General features: G+C 38.0%; 1 protein-coding gene across 1 annotated transcript; it reads left to right on the forward strand.

The window, feature by feature from the left end:
• Positions 1-6,540: 6,540 nt before the first annotated feature.
• LOC142623533 (putative glucan endo-1,3-beta-glucosidase A6) lies at positions 6,541-8,522 on the forward strand. Its single transcript, XM_075796970.1, has 3 exons — positions 6,541-6,589; positions 6,670-7,986; positions 8,485-8,522. Exons 1-3 carry the CDS (start codon positions 6,541-6,543, stop codon positions 8,520-8,522), a joined length of 1,404 nt encoding a protein of 467 aa, XP_075653085.1.
• The last annotated feature ends 14,218 nt before the right edge of the window (positions 8,523-22,740 follow it).

The following is a 22,740-nucleotide window of genomic DNA, read 5'->3' on the forward strand; positions in this document are numbered from 1 at the left end:
AATTAGGGCCCAAAAATTTGTACCTCAACAGTAGGCAGCCCCAAATATGAATCAAATCGGTTTACCTCCTGAACTCCCAAGACCCTTAGAATATCTTGTTTCTGGCTAGTTGAAGTGTTATTACTAAAAAAGACTGAAGACTTCTTCAAGTTGATGCATTGTCCCAAAGCATTAGCATAGCTCTAAAGCACCTCAGAAATTACTTCCACTTCATTTTGTGTTGCCCTGCAAAACAAAAGGGAGTCATTTGCAAACAATAAGTTAGACACTTTTGGCGCCCCTCTGCAAATAGAAGCTCCATGGATTTTACCATCATTCTCTACTTTTTCCAATAAAGATGTGAAACCCTTTGCACACTATAGAAACAAGTATGGGGAGAGAGGGTCTCCTTGACGGATTCCCCTAGATGGAAGCACATTGCCATAAGGTTTCCCATTGAGTAGAATAGAGAATGATGTGGTAGTGACACAAGTCATCACTCTCTCAATCCACTTTTCTGGAAAACCCAATTTCTGCATTACTCCCTGTAAAAACAACCATTCCACACGATCATAAGCTTTGCTGACCTCTAGCTTCAAAGCCAAAGAACCTGTCTTGCCTTTCTTCCTACCATACATAGAATGCAAAGCCTCATATGCCACAATAACATTATCTGTAATAAGTCTACCTAGCACAAAAGCACTTTAGGTGGGGGAAATAATATCAAGAAGCACTTGTTTCAACCTACTGCAAGAACTTTAGAAATAATCTTATGGACAACATTGCAAAGACTGATTGATCTACATTCATACATTTTCTCTGGATTCTTCACTTTAGGGATGAGCACCATGTTGGTATGATTTAAATTAGGTAACATGACTCCATTATTCAAAAAGTCTAATACAGCATTCACAACATCATTACCCACTATATGCCAGAATTTTTGATAAAACAAGGCATTCATACCATTAGGCCCAGGTGCCTTTGTTGGTCCCATCTGAAATACAGCTTCCTTGATTTCATCAGTAGTAAAATCCCTAGCCAAAAGATCTTGCATGGCTGGACTGACTTTGCTTGAAATAGTGCTTAGGCATTCCTCCATTTGATTACATGAACTTGCACAAAAATATTGTTAAAATAATCAACTACTACCCTGGCTACATCTTCCATCTCTTCCACCCAACACTCTTGTGAATTCATAACACCCTTAATATGATTCCTTTGTCACCTTTGTGATGCTTTCGAATGGAAAAATTTAGTGTTTCCATCTCCATGTTTCAACCATGCAACCCTAGAATGTTGTGCCTAGTAAATCTCCTAATTTAGCAAAAGATCATCCAATTTTTTACTAACCACCAAATATTCCTCCTTACTTTCCTCAGTAGTGTCAGCTCTATTGATTTTATCAAGCTGATTTTGAAGGATTTTAATCTCTTTCTCTTCGGGTTTAGTCCTTGCATCCTCCTATGCCTTCAAATCATCCCCACAAGCCCTTATTTTCGCACGTACAACTGCTAAACCCTCCTCCCCATTGCCGAACAAGCTCCAAGCTTGCTGAATCCATGCCTCACAGTCATCCCATAAAAGCCAGCTCTCCTCAAACTTAAAACCCCGATCAGCTCTTTTATTTTTCTTTCTAAACTTTTGAACTTGGATAGTAATAGGGATATGGTCCAAAGCATGAGGAAGAAGATGCACCACAGTACTAATTGGAAAATTATTTATCCACCCCTTTGTTGCCACAACTCTATCAAGTCTCAACTTGGTATTTGCATCACCATGTCTCTTGTTAGTCCAGGTAAATGGGTAGCCTTTGTAACCTAGATCCTCCAATTGACAACTTTCCAAAGCTTCCATAAAAGCATTTATCTGAGCAGTATGGGGCTGCCTAGTGCTTTGCTTTTCCGAGGAATGGAGAATAGCATTAAAGTCTCCAAAACATAACCAAGGACCCTCCACATAAGTCTTCAAATGTTCCAATAGCTTCCAAGACTTGAATTTTTGTTATGTCTCCGGCCACCCATAAAAAACGTGTCATGAACCACACAAATCCATCTTCTTCTATTACCCTAGCTAAAACATGATTTGCGGTATAGTTAACTACCTCTAGCTTTATATCATCCTTCCATAAAAAGCCAACCCTCCACCACCATCCGGATGCTTAACAATAATTTTATTTTGAAAGGGTAAATTACCATACAGAGTATTAAAGCCCTCTGTATCTAGACGTGTCTCCATAAGAAAACACACAGTGGGAGCTTGTTCCCTCACTAGTTTGCGAAGGCTTTGGCCTGTCCAAGGGTTCCCAAGCCCTTGGCAGTTCCAATTTAGGATCCTCATTGCACTTGGCAAGGGTGGCTTTCCACCCCCGCCGATATAAAATTATCAAGATCATCCCTACTCCCTACCTTTACACGTTTACTTTCCTTGCTTCCAAACACCTCACGCTGCCCTTCCTCCAATTCTAAATCAATGTTTCTTTTCCCACGAGTTGGTAGCATGAAAGCCTTAGACAGCACTCCAAGCCCAAAATCCATGCGATTAATCCTTGTCCATGTGGATTTGGGCTTTAGATTGTTAACTATGGCCTGATGCTCTTCATGATTCAATCTGTTGTAAACTGCCCCACTAACCTCATCAGCAAGCTCACCCGTTGCCACCTCAATTAATTCCAATCCAACTAGCTTCTCTACCACATTATCCTTCAAGGCCGAATCTGGTACTGTTCCACTAGAATTTTCATGCAGCACGTAATCTTGGCTTTCCTTTTCCACTTTATCAACTTCCTAAAAAATAGGCACAACCCCTAGAATCTCGGAATCAATCTCAATCAGCCTACTAGGGTTTGTGTTCCCTAAACCCACCACCGGTGATGCCACTACCCTCGAACTGTTGCAAGTAGACTCCCTGAACCCTTGTTCCCTTGCAGCCCCAACACTGTCACTAGTATTTCTTGGTGAGAAAGATTGTGGGTGCCCTCCCATGGCATGTAAATATATTCCATATTGATAATCAATCTCCCCTCTATTTTGAATGCTAGCAAAGTGTGATGCACAATGCTTCACATCATGCCTTAACATACCACAATAATGACAAAACAGGGGTAAACGTTCATACTTAAACGACACCCAAGTACGAATACCATCTGACCCAGCAATAAAACTTCCTCTCCTCAGGGCCTTCCCAATCGGTAGTGCAACTTTGACACGCATAAAAAAATTAGGATCATCTTGCCTTCGCTTCCATTCTACTTCCTCAATAATACCGAGGTGACTTGAGATGAAACCATATCAGATGGTGCACCTCAAATTTGAATCTAGAGAGAAGCATGCTCTAGTTTTATGTTCCCCATAGTCATCCTTTTCTGCCACCTTTGAAGCAACAACAACTGATTATCGAACGACCATGGGCCATCTTGTAGAATTTGAGCCATATCAAACTCTAAGTGAAACTTGAATTGAAACAAATTCGGACCTACCTCAGCGATTTGTAACCTATTTTCCAATCCCCATGCCCTTCGCAACGTGTTCTTTGCCGTTCTTTCATTAAATGGTTTACATGTTAAGAACTTCCCAATAAGACTCAAACTACAACTCTCCAAAGCCTCCAATCTGCCTTCATCAAATATGGGAATCACCTCCTCTTCATCAGATGTCAACTTCATATTACCCAAACCAGCAACAACGTCATCAGCCATAGCGTCAAAAACCAGAAAAAATAAATAAATAAATAAAAAGAGAAAAAAAAATGTTACCCTTAGACCTAGGTCAAGGGAGGAAGATACTCGTTTCACACGAGAGGAGAGCTCCACGGGAGGGAGAAAAATGACTCACTTTAGGTTTCCAAGCATATATTTACTTTGAAGTCAACTTGTGCTGGGAGTGCTTCCAAATAACATAGATAATTACACAAGGTCATTCAGCTCACTGGAATTGTTTACCAGATAAGTGGACTTAGTTGATTGACTAAAGGTAAGTGGAATTCAAAATATGACATCTCTCAAGACATGTATTTTTATATATATATATACACATATTTGCAAAAGTGAAGTTTCAAAATATTATATAATTGTCAATGCATTATACATAATTGAATTCTATTATTTCTTGTATATTATTTTGAAATTGTATATGTTAAGAATGACTCAAAAACTATATTTTTGAAAAAGTATTCATTATATGATATATGATTGGTATTGAAAATACTATAGTAAAGTAAAAATGTTTTCAAATGGTTAGCTAGACAGTCTGCAGCCTTACAGGATTCAATGTTGGCCTTCGGCCGAAGTAGTATTATTATGGTGTGGTACAATGTTATTGCTTGTTCTTAGTATTGCCTCTCTGAGCTTATTGTTATTGTTTCCCATGGGAGTCACCCACTAAGTGTTTTAGTAGTTTATGTCTTGTCTGACTAATATTTTTTATATTGAACTAGTGATTTATTGTTGTTGGACTTTATAAGTGGGAAAATTTTTTATTTTTGTGTTATACTTTTTATACCTATTTAGTGTATTTTGGTTAACTAAAGTGGTTACTATTTTCTTCCTAAAAAAATGGTTACTATTTATTTACTAGTTTCATTGTTAAAGTTAAAAGTTCCATTTTTGATAGTTTTATAGAATATATTATATTACTATTAAAACTATATATAAGTGTTTTGTAAAGATTATATTTTGTCAATGATACTATTATTCTATTTTGAGAGACATCCTCATGTTATATAGTCTCTCATTGAGCTTTTAGTTCACCCTCCCTTTTTCCACCCTTTCAGATTAGAGTCATGGAATCTCTTTTGGTGCATGATCATAGGAGCCATAGATTGAAGACTAAAATTGGAGCTATGTTAGTTAATTGATTATTATGTTTTCTTAGAATAATGAGTTTAGTGCTGTTGAAACTATTTAAGATTGTATTTAAGGACTTTATTGTTAAAATTTTAGTTTGATAGATTTAAAAAAAAGACTTCATGGTTTGGTTTCTTATTTGTGGATATTTAATTAGGTTCTATTCTATTATTTTAAAATTTTATATACATATAAGACCAGCCGTATATCTAAATTTTTGGTATGGGTTTGGACATTATAATATATTATCATGCGCTACGCACAAATCTGCTTCTGATTAGAAGTTAGGATCCTTGTATGTAAGCATTGAAAGATTGATTAAGGGGAATAAACTCGAAACATGGTTATGATAATCATTAAAATTTGGGTCGACTGACAGTAGAATAGGAGGAAACGACTGGTGTCATTGATGGTTCTGCCATCGAGGGTAGGTGTTTGGCTGGCATATTGAGTTTCTTTGATTGGATTGGCTGGTGGCTGATTAGGTAGCAAGTATGGTGGCATGGTTGTGGTTGTGGTTGTGGTTGTTGCAATGGGAGGTCGGGTTTCTTATGTTGCTGCCCTTACTGTAACTATTTTTGTTTTTGTCATTGCTAAGGAAGGCTCCGGGAGTTCGAAGTACGAGGTTACTTAAATCTTGTTAACGATAACTATTGATAATACCATTAATGAGAGATTCCATTTTTCCAAAATTTCTAGAGAATGAGGAAAAATATTTTCTAAAATTGGTTCTGCATAAATTTTCAGTACCAATTTTAAAACTTAAAAAACAACCCAGTCAAATGCCGTTTACACCTTGTTTTCTTTGTTTCTAAAACCAAAAACTGTTTCAGAAATTGTGAATCAGACCCTTAACCCTACCAAGACAAAAATCCCTTGTCAACCAAACTACAACAATAGTCCGGAATAACAACTTCTCTATTTAAAGAGTTTTTTTTAAATAAAAAAAAATAATTCAGATCCTCTTTATTTGAAATGAGATGGAAAGAGGCAAGTTAAGATTAAAAAAAATTATGAAAATTTTCATTTAAAAAAATTAGATTAAAATATATTTTTTTTTATATTCAATGACGTATATATGTATGATATCATGTCATTTAAAATATTAAGTGAAATGCATTAAGTATATTCTAGGATCTATAATGTTTAATCTCAACGATAAAATCAATTCATTTGGAAAGAAAGTATAATTGTTTTTGCTTTTTTCTGATTTTTTTTTTTTTTGTTATTTTGTTTAACTTACCCCCAACGACTCTAATTTTTTTTTTTTTCTTCTTCTTCTTCTCTTTTTTAACAAGTAACAACCTTCCTTGAACTGGGAAAGGAAGGATGAGAAAACAACTAGAATCCACAAGACAAAAGAAGACCCACACCCTCTTTGATTTCATGACCTTTGCCGTTTTCTTTATAATTCGTTATTATTAATTGGTCATTTGTGTTTGACGCTTTCTTTCGTTTTCTTGTTATAGCACCATAATAGAATCCCATTTTCTGTCTTCAACAAACTCAAAAAGATGGTTGTGCTATATGTATAAAGCTTCTACCTTCTTGAACATCTAGTCTTCACTTATTTACATTAATATATATGCACGCTTTCTGCATTTTCTCTCTTATTTAAAAGCAAGCCATTACTGCCACCAAAACACCATTCCATCCCATATGCATTTAGGAGCTTTATTATTCAGACACACTTATTGTTGAGCAAAGCAAAAAGAAAGATGGGTCTTGTGATTGTTTTATTTCTCTTATCTCTTCTCGGTCTCTCACGTAAGTTCTTTAACAAATTGATCAACCCATCTTAATTTTACAAAGTAAATATACTAATTCCACTTTCTTTTACATGACAGGTCATACAGAAAGTTGGAGCGAGGTTGGCATCAACTATGGCACCATAGGGAACAATTTGCCGTCACCACATGAATCCATTAAGCACATCAGATCCATGAAAGCTAGCCGTGTGAAGCTCTACGATTGCAACCCTGAAATCTTGAAAGAACTATCAGGGACCAGGATCCAAGTTTCCATTATGGTCCGAAACAATGAAATCTCAAGCATTGCTTCAAGCCAGACCATAGCTGACCAATGGGTCAAGACCAATGTCCTTGCTTACTACCCTAAAACACTGATCCGAATCATACTTGTTGGCAACGAAGTCCTTAGTTACAATGATCAGAAAATGTGGTGTGATCTTGTCCCGGCTATGCGTAAAATCCAACATTCTCTCAGAGCACATAACATCACAAACATCAAAGTGGGTACTCCATTTGCCATGGACATTATGCATTCAACTTTTCCACCATCATCTGGGACGTTCAGGTCCGACATAACTGCCACCGTGATGTTACCATTGCTAAAATTCCTAAAGGGTACTCACTCTTTTTTCTTCATCGATGTGTACCCTTATTTCCCTTGGTCAGCCAACCCCAACAACATTCACATTGATCAAGCACTACTAAAAGGAACTTTTCATTATACTGACCACGTAAATGGCTTAATCTACACAAATCTTCTTGATCAAATGCTCGACTCTGTGATCTTCGCCATGACCAAGCTTGGGTACCCAGACATACGGCTTTCGATAGCTGAGACAGGCTGGCCAACCGCAGGTGATGCAAATCAACAAGGAGCGAATGTCCACTTTGCAGCCACGTACAACCGAAATCTGGTGAAAAAGATTGCAGCAAAACCAGCAATTGGAACCCCAGCAAGGCCTGGCATGGTCATACCAACATTCATTTTTGCATTGTACAATGAGAACCAAAAGAGTGGTCCAGGGACAGAGCGGAACTGGGGCTTGTTACACGCAGATGGGACACCGGTTTACAATATCGACTTGAGTGGGAACCAAGCAGCTTTCTCATCAGACTTTGTACTACCGGTGCCCGTGGGAAATCATAATGTGACGCATAGGCATAGGGGAGAGGCTTGGTGTGTGGCGAAGGCAGAGGTGGATTTGAATGCGCTACACTTGGCATTGTCGTTTGCATGTGGTCTATGTGAGACCTGCGGTGCTCTTGCGCCTGGGAGAGAGTGTCATGTACCAGGTTCAAATTCATTGACTTTGCATGCAAGTTTTGCGTTTAGCTCATACTTTGCAAAGTTCCACAATCTGGGTGCGACTTGCGACTTCAACGGACTTGCTACGCTAACCACAAACAATCCCAGTGAGTTTTCTCAATTGGAACTTAATTTCCCAATCCCCCGTTACATCAAGTTTGTTTGATTATATATATATCCTTATATATATATATATATATATATATATATATATATATATATATATATCAATCAGATGTTATATATATATCCTTAACATGTATACCAATTTTCATATCAATCAGATGTTATTTACCATTTGATCCATAAACTCATATTTTATGTATTATTTTACATTACAAAAATTTGAATTTTAACAATTGATTGATAACATGACTATTAATCTTTGATTACCTTAAAATTTTGCAAGTACGAAGAATATACAAAAATAATGTAATCTAATTGTGGATTTGTCAATATTCACATCCAGTTAAAAAATTTTGAGTGATATAATATTATTTAGAGTAGTTATACCAGGTGTGTATATATATATACACACACAGCAATTAATTTACTCTTCTGCGTGCTTTATTTTCTAACTTATAGTATTTATATATATGGAGCAGGTCATGGATCTTGCATGTTCCCAAGTGTAACTCTTTGAAAGATATATGATTGTGATTCTTCCGCAAATTAAATTGACACTTCGGCAGCTGATACACAGGAGACAACGATTCATTGATATTTTCAAACTATTATTATACATCTTTTTAAGTATTTGTGTTGCTCTTCCTCCCCTCCCACCCCTCCTAACTTGTATCACGAACACTTTATTTAATTGACATTACTTCAATGACATAATAAATACATATTTGTAATATTGTTACATAGTGTCTGTTAATTTCTAATTTTTTATGAAAATTGTTAACGGATATTTTAAGGGTTTTTGTTAATGAATTATTTTAAGAAAAGTTTTATGAAAAAAGGAAAAAAAAAAAGTAATTAATATTTTGACAATTTTTTCAATTTTCTATAAAAGTTGTGTCAAAACTTTCCTAGAATAATTTATTAATAATTACCCTAAGAGTACTTGTTAACGAGACCCATTTTTATATATAGATTAATCAATATGTATGAGCCTTTTTATTTTATTTTAGGTGAACTTCCTGTTATTAATAAGAAACTATAGGTGGGTTCCAGCTAGCTCAACTGGTAAAGTCTTTAATGGTTAAATAAGAGATCTGGAGTTCAATCCCCGCCTACACCAAAAACTGATTGGTGTCTTAGTCTAATGATAAAATTAAGGAGCTATCATCAAGAGCGAACGTCATAGATTTAAACTCTCTCTCTCTCTCTAAAAAATAATAATAATAAAAAATAATAATAAAAACTATAGGAATTTAAGTGGTGCCCAATGGTATTGATACGCTTTGTGGTGCTTAATATCTATGATCTAAAATCCACCTCCCATTCTCCCCACTTCTATCTAGCATGCACTTCCCTCCCTTTAATTCGCATCTGAAACAATACGAAGAAAAATTATTCTCCCATTTCCTTTCAATTCCATGGTTCCTACAACAATTTAAACGTCATATCATTGACCATTTATTTTATTTTTCTTTTTTTATAATTTGATAATTACAATAATGAGAAAAGGGAATGTGAGACCTCAATAGTCTTCTCCTTACAAATGCATCTTCTTCTTCTTCTTCTTCTTCTTCTTTTTTTGATGGGATAACTGCATCTTTTTGAACTATGGGCCATCAACATTTGGCTCAAGTAATACACACCCAATTACAAATACATCTTTCACCCAATTATTGTAACCCGATGCCACAAAGTTAGTTTTGGAGAGACATGACAATACAACATTAGGTTTCCTTTTTCCTCCTTAAAGTCACTAGATTTCCTCCAAGTATCCGTTGTAAAATCATATACAAACACGATTTTGTAGGTACTTACCATAATACCTCCAAAACATATATAGTGGAAGAAAATTTTCAACAACAATTGACAGTAATCAAGAATATAAGTCAAAAAAGTCAACGCCATTCTTACTGTTAACGTATGTATAGTATTATGGACTTGGCCCAACTAGATTACTTACTTGTATAGCACACATTGTACTACACCCTTACTTGTACTGCACTCATATTTCCTTGTACAGCACTCATATGCCTCCTATATAAAGGCACTCATGTATATTGTTTCAGTGAGAAATACAATACTATTGAATTCAGTATTTCTAATATGGTATCAGAGCTACTGCTCTGACCTTTTCTTAGCAGTTTTTGTCTTTATTGGTGTAACCCCATTCTTAATATTGCTTCCGCTGTCACAGCAACTGCCACAGCCTTTCGCCGTTGAACCTTCGAGTCTTCCAGACATCGTCCTTGGGTTCCGGACCTGTAGCAGCCGCCGTTGAGGAGTTCGAACACTGCAAAGACCACTGCCTTTTCCGGCACCATCGTGAATCTTGCTCCGATAAATTTTCTGAAGGTACCACAAAGACCGTCTTGCACCGATCTACCCGTTTGTGGAAGCCTCGCAGCCATCGGAGACCACACGCGCCGATCAAAGAACCTGCGCTGAAGCTCACGCACCTCACGCACCGACATCCCTTCCAGGCTGATGTCATCAGTGCCACGTCAGCCTTAGCTTACGTCAACATCCAGTCACCTGCTGACGTCAGCGACACGTCATCTTGCTGACGTCATCTCAGACCGTTGACCGCTGATCGCTGACCGTTGATTGTTGATCGTTGACTTTTTGCAGCCCAGGTTTTCCTTACTCAGTTTTCGCGTAGATTTCATTTTTGCAGTCTGTTTTTGCATATTGTGTCTCTAAATGGATAAAAATGATGTTTTTCTTCCTCGCCCCATCAATACTGTATTGGAGGGGACTAGGAATTACTTATCTTGGTCTCAAGCTATGCGTAGTTTTCTTAAGGGTCGCATGCTCTGGCATTATTGTACTGGTGCAATCACTATTCCTGTAAAAGGGGCAAGTGAAGAAGATACCGTCTTCCTCAGTCACATGATTGAATGGGATAGTCACAATCACATGATCCTCACATGGATTCGAAACACTTCCATTCCCTCCATCTCCAATTTGCTGGGCAGCTTTGATGATGCGAAATCAGCATGGGATATGTTGGCCAAAAGATACTCTACTACTCACGGATCCATGAAATATCAGTTAGTGGTTGAATTGCATCAACTCAAGCAAGAACCAGGGCAGTCTAACAATGACTACTATGATCAGCTTCGCTTCATTTGGGACCAAATTGACCTTTCTGATCCAACTTGGGCATACTCAAAAGATGCTCAACAATATGCTGCTGTTAGAGATGAATTTCGTCTCTATGAGTTCCTGATGTCACTCCACAAGGACTATGAGCCCATTCAAGGTCAGCTTCTTAATCATAGTCCTCCTCCCTCTCTTGATACTGCTGTGAACGAGTTAGTAAGAGAAAAAGCTCGCCTTGCAACTCTTCAAGCCCAGGATAAGTTTAATGTTCTGGCCCTTACTCCTTCTGCTCCACCCATAGAGCAACCTCAACACTCAGGTGATCCTTCTGGCTCCAGCAATCATCGCAGACAAATCAACAAAAAGTTCTGCAACTATTGCAAGCGTCCTGGCCACACTATTGAGACTTGTTACCGTCGCAACAAATCTACTGTTGCAGTTGCTAATACTGAGTCTACTCCGCCAATGCCTCCCATTTCAGCTGAGTCCCAGTCTTCTGGATCCACTATCAACCTCTCACCCACTGAACTACAGGAGATCATAGCTCAGGCGGTTCGTATGGCTGGTAATGCATTTCTTTCCACTGCTCTCTCAGTTTTACCCGGTAAGTCTCAAACTTGGCTTTTTGATTCTGCCTGTTGCAATCACATGACACCTCACTCGTCCTTATTCTCCAAACTTGACCCCACACCACATCCCCTAAATATTCACATAGCTGATGGTTCCACCATGCATGGGAATAGTCTAGGTTTTGTTTCGACCTCCAACCTTTCTGTTCCTAGGGTCTACCATGTCCTTGACCTATCCTATAATTTGTGTTCTGTGGGACAATTAGCTGAACTAGGTTATCGCCTTATTTTTTACTATTCTGGGTGTATTGTGCAGGATCCGAGGATAGGGCAAGAGCTTGGGACCGGCCCTAGAGTTGGGCGTATGTTTCCCGTGGAAAATCTTCATCTTCCACCTATTTCTCCGATGTCTATTGCTACTGCTGCTGCTACGGTGTCTTCCTTACCCTCTCTCTCTCACTTTGGCACTCTCGTCTTGGTCATGCACCCTCTTCTCGGGTACAACAATTAGCTTCTAAGGGTCTGTTAGGTTCTGTGCCCAAAGACAATTTCGATTGTACTTCATGCCAATTAGGAAAATAGCCAGCTTTACCTTTTAATAATAGTGATTCTGTTTCTAATAGTATTTTTTAGTTAATTCATTCTGATGTTTGGGGACCCTCTCCTGTTGCTAGTATTAGTGGATCTCGATATTTTGTTGTTTTTATCGATGATTATTCTCGTTACAGTAGGATTTTTCCTATGAAATCTCGTTCTGAAATTTTGCCAATATACAGTAACTTTGCAAAAATGGTTGAAACCCAATTCTCCAAACGAATCAAAATTTTTCGTTCTGATAATGCTCTTGAATATACTCAATATGCTTTTCAAGCTCTGTTACACTCCTATGGCACTATACATCATCTAACCTGTCCAGGTACCTCTCAGCAAAATGGTCAAGCTGAGCGAAAACTTTGTCATATTCTTGACACTGTTCGTGCTCTTCTTCTTTCTGCCAAAGTTCCTCCCCCATTTTGGGGTGAAGCTGCTCTTTATACTGTTCACACTATTAACCGCATTCCAAGCACTGTCATCCATAATCAAACTCTGTATGAATGCCTCTTTGGGTCACCGCCTGACTATCATCACCTTCGCTCCTTTGGATCTACTTGTTTCATTCTTCTTCAGCCTCATGAGCACAACAAACTTGAGCCTCGATCTAGACTTTTTTGTTTCCTTGGTTATGGCGAAACACAAAAAGGGTATCGGTGTTATGATCCTGTCTCTCATCGTCTTCGTGTCTCTCGTAATGTTGTCTTCTGGGAACACCGCTTGTTTGTTGAACTCTCTTATTTTCGTTCTTCCCTAACTACCTCATCTGTACTCGAAGTCTTTCTAGAGGAGTCTCATGTTCCTTCTCCACATCCTCTTGATCCTCCTTTGGACTTCTCTATTCAACCTCCAGATCTTTTTGATGCCTATTCTGGACATGTCGAAGATGAACAGGTTGATGACGAGCTACCCCAACTTGAGCTTGGGTCCCTCACTCCTACTTCACTTGAAGATCCTCCACAAGACCTTCCACCTCCACAAGACATTCCACCTCGTCACTCAACCCGGGTAAGATCCATTCCTACACATGTACTTGATTATCATTATTACACTGCCCTTGCTACACTCCACGAGCCTCAAACCTATCATGAGGCCTCCACTGACCCTTTATGGCAGATTGCAATGAAAGAGGAACTTGATGCTTTAACCAAAAATCATACTTGGGACCTGGTTACTCTCTCTCCTGGACAGTCTGTGGTTGGTTGTAAGTAGATCTACAAGATTAAGACTCGCTCAGATGGGTCCATTGAGCGCTATAAGGCTTGTCTTGTTGCAAAAAGTTTTACACAGGAGTATGGGATTGATTATGAAGAGACCTTTGCTCCAGTTGCTTGCATCTCATCTGTTCATGCCCTCTTGGTTGTTGCTGCTACTAGAAAATGGGATCTTTTTCAAATGGATGTTAAAAATGCATTCCTTAATGGGGATTTGAGTGAAGAAGTTTACATGCAACCTCCTCCAGGTCTCTCCATTGAATCAAACAAGGTTTGCCGCCTTCGACGTGCATTGTATGGTCTTAAACAAGCTTCACGAGCTTGATTTGCAAAATTTAGCTCTACCATCTTTCGCTTGGGTTACACTGCCAGTCCTTATGATGCTGTCTTATTTCTTCGTCGTACTGATAAAGGCACCATTTTACTTCTCCTCTATGTGGATGATATGATCATAATTGGTGATGACCTTAGTGGCATACAAGAACTCAAGAATTTTCTCAGTCAGTAGTTTGAGATGAAAGATCTTGGACACCTTAGCTATTTCTTGGGTCTTGAAATCACTCGTTCCTCAGATGGTCTTTATATTACTCAAGCCAAGTATGCCTCTGACCTTTTGTCTCGTGCTGGACTCACTGACAGCAAGACTGTTGACACCCCAGTTGAGCTTAATGCGCATCCGACTCCCTCGGGGGGGAAACCATTGTCTAATCCTTCTCTTTACAGACGATTGGTTGGCAGCCTTGTCTATCTCACAATTACTCGTCCAGACATTTCCTATGTTGTTCATCAGGTCAGCCAGTATTTGTCTTCTCCACGGTCGACTCACTATGTTGTTATTCTGCGCATTCTTTGATACTTAAAGGGCACTCTCTTCCATGGCCTTTTCTACTCAGCTCAGTCTCCTCTTATACTCCGTACATTCTCTGATGCTGATTCGGCAGGAGATCCCACTAATCGTAGGTCCACCACTGGCTATTGTTTTCTCTTTAGCTCTTCCTTGATTTCTTGGCGAAGTAAGAAACAAACCTTTGTGGCCCGCTCTAGTACTGAAGCAGAATATCGTGCTCTTGCCGATACCACATCTGAGCTCCTTTGGTTACGATGGCTTCTTAAGGACTTAGGTGTGTCTACATTCTCTGCTACTCCTCTTTATTGTGATAATCAAAGTGTCATTCACATTGCTCACAATGATGTCTTCCATGAACGGACTAAACATATCAAGATTGATTGTCATTTTATCCGTTATCATCTTGTTCATGGTGCTCTCAAGCTCTTCTTCGTCTCCTCCAAAGATCAACTTGTAGACATCTTCACCAAGTCCCATCCTAAGGGATGCCTTCGTGATTTAGTTGACAACCTCAAGCTGGTCTCACATCCACCTTGAGGTTAAGGGGGGCTGTTAACGTATGTATAGTATTGTGGGCTTGGCCCAACTAGATTACTTACTTGTATAGTACACATTGTACTACACCCTTACTTGTACTGCACTCATATTTCCTTGTACAGAACTTATATGCCTCCTATATAAAGGCACTCATGTATATTGTTTCAGTGAGAAATACAATACTATTGAATTCAGTATTTCTAACACTTACAGTTCAAAAAGAAAATCTACAACTTGCAAGTCGTTCAAAATCATCCATGTTTTTTTAAAAAAAATGTAATTAGAAGGATACCTTATGACAATTACGCCCTTACACATGGGAAAAGAACAAAATGATCTAAAACTTAAATCTAGGAGATGCAAATACATTTTGCCATGTGAAAAAAAAAAAAAAAAAAAAAAAAAACTGTTTAGTATCAAACTATGAATTTCGATTTAACTAATTCATAAGACTTATAGCATAAAAAAATTATTTGTAAGGCTCAAAGCAAGCAAATATTAGTCATTGCAATATGAAATGCTTATTCTATTACAACTAAACCATGCTTTTTCTTTTTTTTTTTTAACACTCTAGGGTAAAAATAATACAGTTCTAGCATAGTTCGAATCTACATGAGACCACCAAACTTGACAATTTACAAATGGTGACCTGAAACCACATGCGCATCAATATTTGTACAGTTATGTATTTTCAACTAAAGCAATTTTGCAAGTACCTAAAAATTTAAGAATAAAGTAATGTAAATTAGAAAGCTATTGAGACACCATCATGATGAAAGAGGCAAAGAATGAAAGAATTACATATTTTCTTTTTACTTGAAATTAGGTGATATTGGGCTTTTGCCCTTAGTTTGCAAAAATAACAGCAATATGTTCCTGTTTTGTAACTATTTAGGTCTGTGTCCTTGTTTTTGAAACTCGATTTTAACAAAACCAAGTTCGGTATAAAACTCGATATCCTCAAAATTGAGTTATATGTAAATTTTTAATTGAAACTCGACTTTAGCAAAGTCGAGTTTTACTTAAATTTTTTTCTAAAATTAAGTGGCAAAATATGCATAGAACTCAACATTGCTAATGATGAGTTCCACTCCCGTTATTTGCTTTTTTCAGTCATCATCAGAGAATTCATTAGAACAATTAAACAGAGATTTTCTTACATGGGTATAAACAATTAAACCATTCACCACAACACTTTTGAATAATCTCTTAATATTATTATTATTCTTAGAAACTTCAATACAAGAAGAACTCTCTAGTCGAGTTTTAGTCTCAGGCCCAGTCCCAGTCCTAGTCCCATCACTGAGGGAAGAAGAAATGCCCAACTCAACCTGAAACTCCTCCTCCAACTCTTGTTATATGGCTCATGCAAATCAACATTGTAATTAACGATTAACGCACCACGACGAATTTTGGGATTGTAAATACGACTTGAGTGATTAGAGCGAGCTAGATCAGACAAATTAAGTTTAAGAGAGAGGGGAGAGGTTGCACTAAACCAAGGAAAAGTATGGTGAAGATGGTGTTGGGACCTCTCTCTCTCTCTCTCTTTATATATATATATATATATATAAGCGAAATATTTAACATTTTTTTGACCACTCCTCATTGTGCCATGTAGCTATATAATACATTTAAAAAAACAAAACAATTGTGCATTTTCATTTTTCAATAGGCACATATTTAATCAATAAACAATTTTTTCATTTAATAGACACATTTTTTGTCAATAGACACATTTTCATTTCATATGCACATTTTTTTTATCAATAGACACATTTTCAACTAATAGGCACATTTTCATTCAATAAACACTTTTTTCGGTCAATAAGCATCTTTTAGTATATCCAATGTGAAGGTTTATGACCTTTTAATAGACACATTTTGGCGTATCAAATTTGAAGGGTTATGACCTTCAATAGGCACATTCCCCCTAAAACTCATTCAGTAGCTATTTCCGTACATTGCACAGGTTAGCAACTAGTATAATATAAAAGTGAAACGTTTGACTTTTTTATAATTACTCATTATTGCACCACATAGGTACATAAATTTATGCCACTTATACATTTAAAACATTGAACCATTGTACTTTTTCATTTTGCTAGTTTTTTTGAATCTTTCAGTAATCATTTGGATGGTGGAGAGAGTATAAGGGAAAAAAACGTGTTTTGCAAAATAGTATTTATTATTTTTGGCTTCTGCTCCATATCCATTTATAACAATAATGCCATAATGTTCTCCACAAAAAATAAGAGCATTAGCATTGGGGGGTGTAAACTCCCCCAGTTGCTATTTTACAACCAAAACCTCAAAAAACATGCTTCATCCGAGTATGGGTTTCCATAATTCTTTTACAACTTGTGAACAATTGGTTCTTATATAAAGAACCAGCTGTTCACTTGGATGTAAACATAAATAATATATTATATTCAATTTTTTCTCTCTCTTTTCTTTTTCTTTTCTACACTTCTCCCTTCTCTCTTCTACCTCAGTGCCTCTCACTCTCTGAATCTCTCTTCTCTCTCTGCACTTGTGGTTGTCTTTTAGGTGAATTTCTCTTCTCTCAGTACTCGATGCTCTTTATAGTTGTTCCGGTATTGGTATGTGATTTTTTTGATCGATTCGAGTTTGCAATGGGTTGATCTAGTATGGGTATGCTCTTCATGGATTTGCAATAGGTCACAGTGGTAGTACACCAATGGTGGTAGTTTAACCGATTTGGGTTTGGGTTTGGGTTGGGTTGATCTGGAGTGGGTTTCAGTGATGGTTGTTTTGGTGGTGGGTTTCGGTGGTGGCTGGGTGGTTGAAATTTTTTTGTTAATGTGGGTGGTGGTGGTGGGCTATAGGGATGGTGGTTGAGGTTTTTTTTTTTTTTTAGTAAAATGGGTTTGATTTTGGGATGGGTATTGACTATGGTGATAACGGTGGGTGGTGAAGAATTGGTGTTTTTGTCTGAGTTTTGATGGAAGGTGGTTGTGTGGGCTTACCAGAGAGAGGGAAGATAAGAGTTAGATTTCAATTGTTTATATTATTTAATGTTGTAGTTTATTTTATTTTATTAAATTGTATATAAAAATAGAAACTGTGATGTAGAGTGAGTTGTAAAATGATATGGTAAAATAGATATAGTAGATTTTCAGGGTATAAAATATAACTTTTTTGCATCTTCGGATGGTAATGCTCTAAGTAAGGAAAATTCATCGTAAACGTTATTTTTTTTTTTTTTTTTGAGAAATAGGCCTGAGAGGCCACAAGAAACTTTTATTAAAAATTGAAATTAGCCAAATAACATCGGTAAAGATTTGGTGGAACAAACTTCATCCAAACTTGCAAAGATAAAGAGAATTTTGTTCTCTTGGCTAAGCGTCGGCTAAACCATTACCTTGCCTAAAAATATGAGCAAAAGAAAAGCTCTGCAAAGAGCTAGTAGAAGACAACACTTCTCTAATAATATGACCAAAAGAAGAGTGTAGTAAGTTTTGTTGTCGAATCGCATTGATGATGGTTTCGAAATCGCCTTCAAAAATTGAGGTCTGAAATCCAAGTTCTTTGACGAATTGAACAGCCCGTCATGCCGCCAAAGTTTCCAAAACCAGTACTGAATCCGGCATGAGAATTCTTTCTGCTAGAGCTGCTAACACTTCCCCTTTGTCATCGCGGACCACAACACCTATACCTGCTGAGTTGATATCTTCGAACATTACTCCGTCGAAGTTTGTCTTGATGTTACCTTGATTTGGTGCCTTCCAGCGTGGTCTTTGGGCTCGGATTTTCTGCATTTGGAGGAGGTCGAGCTTTGTGGAATTTTGCTAGATATTGTTTGGCCACTTCATATAGTCTGTCAAGGGGGTAGACAGCTTCCTCTGCCCAAGCTTTATTTCGTCTGTTCCAGATAGTCCAGCAAACCACCGCAAATAGATTGACAATTTTTAGAAGAGCTGAGGAATTAAAACTCAGGGACCAGACTAGTTGGATTTTTTCACAAGAACAAAGGGCATGACTAACGAATTCTTCATGAGCATTACACAGATTGCAAGTAGACGGGTACTATTTTACGCTTCAACAGATTCTGCCGAGCAGGTAGGGAATCAGTACTTGCTCTCCAAAGAAAAAATACTTGACTTTATTAGGCACCTGCAACTTCCAAAGACTCTTCCAGAATTTTTGATCATCTTCAGAATTAGATGATGATGCTTCCTCATTGTTCATCGCCTCACAAAGAATGTTGTACCCCGACTTTACTGAATATAATCTAGTATTTGTACGTGGCCAGTATAACACATCCGGTTAGGGAGAGGAAACCATTGGCAGAGACTTTATCAAGTTGGCTTGATATGGCAGAAAAATCTCAGCAATAAGTTCAACATTCCACCCCCTTGTCTCAGCTGTGAAGAGAGAGTTAACAGTTGCAGTTTCAAGCAGAATAGAGGGTGGAGATATAATTCGGTCAGGGGAAGTACCAGGCAGCCAAGCATCGTTAAAAATTCTTGCAAATGAGCCATCACCTATCCTCCACTTTCCTCCCATAGTAATGACCCTTCAAGCTTGCAAAATACTCTTCAACGCTTAAGAATCTGCCCTTGGTTTTGCATCCTAAATAGTGCCTCTTGGAAAATACTTAGCTTTAAAAACTTTGAAAAAGAGGGAGTCCGTGTCATGGACAAGCCTCCACACCTGCTTTGCTAGCATAGCTTCATTGAATTTTCCCAATTCTCGAAAGCCCATACCGCCCTTAGATTTCGGTTTACATAGAACTTCCCATTTTTTCCAGCGAGTTTTCCTACTATCTCCACGTTTTCCCCACCAAAATTTTCGAATCATTGCTTCTATATCACGGCAGAGTACCACGGGGAGTTTGAAACAACTCATAGCAAATGTGGGAATAGCCTAAACCACTGCTTTAAGTAGAACCTCCCTACTTGCCTGAGATAGCAGTTTCTCCTTCCCTTGCAATTTTCCCCACACTCTCTCCTTAATATAGTTGAGGCTAGCCCTTTTATACTTCCCCACAATTGCAGGAAGCCCCAAATACCTTTCATATTCCATTAATCTCCGGAACCTGTAGGGAAGTTTTTATGGCTGCTTTGGAAAAGGTAAACACCGATTTTCCAAAGAAAATATTTGTCTTTCAGGGTTGATCATTTGGCCAGATGCTAGTTCATACTCCACCAAGAGCTTTTGAATGAACTGCACCTCTCTTAGTTCAGCCCGGCAAAATAAAATTATGTCATTTGCAAAGAATAAGTGAGATATTTGAGGACCATCTCTGCATAGAGAAAAACTCCTGATGTCACTGGAACTCACTTTCTTTTGGATTATACCATTTAGCCCCTCTAAACATAGAAGGAATAGATAGGGAGATAGTGGATCCCCCTGTCTAATTCCTTTCGTAGGTTTAATATATCCATGAGGTTCACCATTCACTAGAACTGAATAAGAGATTGAACTAATGCAACCAAAAATCAAATTGATCCATCTAACATGAAAACCGATCTTCATCAAACAACATAGGAAGCCCCATTCACCCAATTGTAAGCTTTACTCATATCAAGCTTCATAGTCATAAAGCCTAATTTACCTACTCTCATGTTCTTCATATGATGCAAAGTTTCAAAAGCTACCAAAATATTATCGGAGATGGCTTTATCATATTGGAAAGCGCTCTATGTGTCCAAGATGATGTTTGGTAAAATTTTCTTAAGCCTGTTTGCCAATACTTTTGAAACCAACTTATATAAAATATTACACAAAACTATAAGGTGGAATTTAGTGACTCTTTGAGGACTTTTTACTTTAGGGACTAAAGTAATGTAAGTACGATTCAAGCAAGGAAGAATGGTACCTAAGTTTAGACAAGATAGGACAGCTTGAGCAACATCTACACCAATATTGTCCCAATAATGCTAATAAAAGATCGGTGGCATCCCATCCAAGCCAAGAGCTTTAGAGGTGTCATCTGCTTCAAAGCAAGGTCAACTTCTAATTTGATGAAGTTTGCCAAAAGAGCTTGGTTCATCTCAGCAGTAACAATCCGTGGGGTGGCTTCCAAAACAGCTTCAATGTGTGTAGAATCCGGGTTTGAAGACTGAAATAACTGTTGGAAATAATCCACAAACAAATCTGCAATTTGATCCTCATTTTCGCACTATAAACCATTAGCAAGCTTTCTAATCTCATTCTGTCTAAACTGATGAGTGGCCCTACTACGAAAGTACCTAGAGTTTTGGTCCCCAACTTTTAGCTAGGCAGATTTTGACCGCTGCTGCCAATATTTTTCCTCTGTTACTAACAAGGAACAAAACACTTGTTTTAAGAGAATCACCTGACCTCCATCACCTCCTCTTGAAGCTTCCAATTTTGTTTTTTCCCGCTTTTTTTAGACATCAATGAGATGTTTTGTAATATTGCCAAGTGAATGCCGACTCCATGATTGTAGCATTGTTTTGCACTTGTCCAGATTTTCATTTACAATAGCTAATGGAGGCAACCCCTGAGCAACATGCTTCCAAGCCGGTCTAACTGTTGAATGACACCCCTGTTCTTGCAGCAAAATTTGTTCAAACTGCCAAGGACGTTGTCGATGGATTGGTAATCCCAGTGGGTGGATAATTATCAGCTTATGGTCAGAACACCCACACTCCAAATGAGCAACCTTCGTGGCTGAAAACAGAGATAGCCATTCATCAGTTGCTACTGCCCGATCAAGTCTTTTCCAAACTATGACTCCCCCATTAACAGTTTTATTCTAAGTGAATTTATTTCTCACAAATCCTAGGTCCATAAAGCTACATTCATCTAGAAAATCACAAAACTCCTGCATCTGCCTATTCGATCTTGGCCTACGTCCCCTTTTTTCATGAGATTTTAAGATTTCGTTGAAATTTCCAGCACATAACCATGGTAGTTGAAATCTAAGGTTCAAATGGCGAAGGATGTCCCGAGATGCCGAATGGTTTTGAGTCTCAAAAGCACCATAGAAATTGGTAAACCGCCAGACATCGTCCTTCCCTTCATCAACAAGCTTATCAATATAGTTCAGCAAGGAAGAGACTACCAGAATATTCACACTATGCTTCCATAACAAGACCAAACCACCTCCCTACGTTTCTTTTGTTACTACATGCATTGGTCCAAAATCTAAACTCTTCAAAAAAAGTTTTAGACTAGCTTCAGTCAGCCATGTTTCGACAATGAACATGACTGCAGGATTTTGTTCCCGAATTAAATATCCAAGCTCCTGAACTGTCTGCAGGTTCCCAAGCCCACAACAATTCCAACAGAAAAGACTCATTGTTCCTAGCGGGGCTGAGATGCAGCCGCCGCCAATGAGATAGAGTTTTCCTTATCTTGAAGAGAAACCACTCTACGCTTAATGGGTAACTCCTCATAGACTTCTTCACCACCACTTCATTTTGAGAGAACCAATTTTCCTTTACCACTTCCCTCTATTTTTTCAGTTCAAGCGAGCCAAGTCCACTTTGCCTTGGTTTCTTTTACTTACACGAGTTATTGATTTTCAGAATTTGTGATATCTGATAAGACAGAAGGGGGAGCATGTGCAAAAGAAATATTTTTTATGGGAGCATGTGATATGGGATAAGTAACTATTTTGGGAGAAACAAGAGTCATGGCTGGTGCTAAAACATCTCCAAAATTATCCCCCCCCCCCAAACTTTTCAAATAAACGTAACTTTTGACCAATTTCCAAGTTTTCTGATTGAGGAAATCTCCTTGCACAGCTGTATCCCTAAGAATCGGGTTTAACACTTTATGACTACCTCCAGGATTTTCCATAAAGGCCTCCTTCGAATCGTGAATACCAACATTTTTAGGAGTCAAAGGAGTGATATCCGACGAACTTCTACCACAAAA

This window comes from Castanea sativa, chromosome 2 (assembly GCF_040712315.1).
Source record: "Castanea sativa cultivar Marrone di Chiusa Pesio chromosome 2, ASM4071231v1".
Taxonomy (NCBI): Eukaryota; Viridiplantae; Streptophyta; class Magnoliopsida; order Fagales; family Fagaceae; genus Castanea; species Castanea sativa.

Coding starts and splice junctions, on each gene's coding strand:
- LOC142623533 (XM_075796970.1), top strand. CDS start 6,541: ATGGGTCTTGTGATTGTTTTATTTCTCTTATCTCTTCTCGGTCTCTCA. Junction 6,590..6,669: donor ATCTCTTCTCGGTCTCTCAC/GTAAGTTCTTTA, acceptor TTTACATGACAG/GTCATACAGAAAGTTGGAGC. Junction 7,987..8,484: donor GCTAACCACAAACAATCCCA/GTGAGTTTTCTC, acceptor TATATGGAGCAG/GTCATGGATCTTGCATGTTC.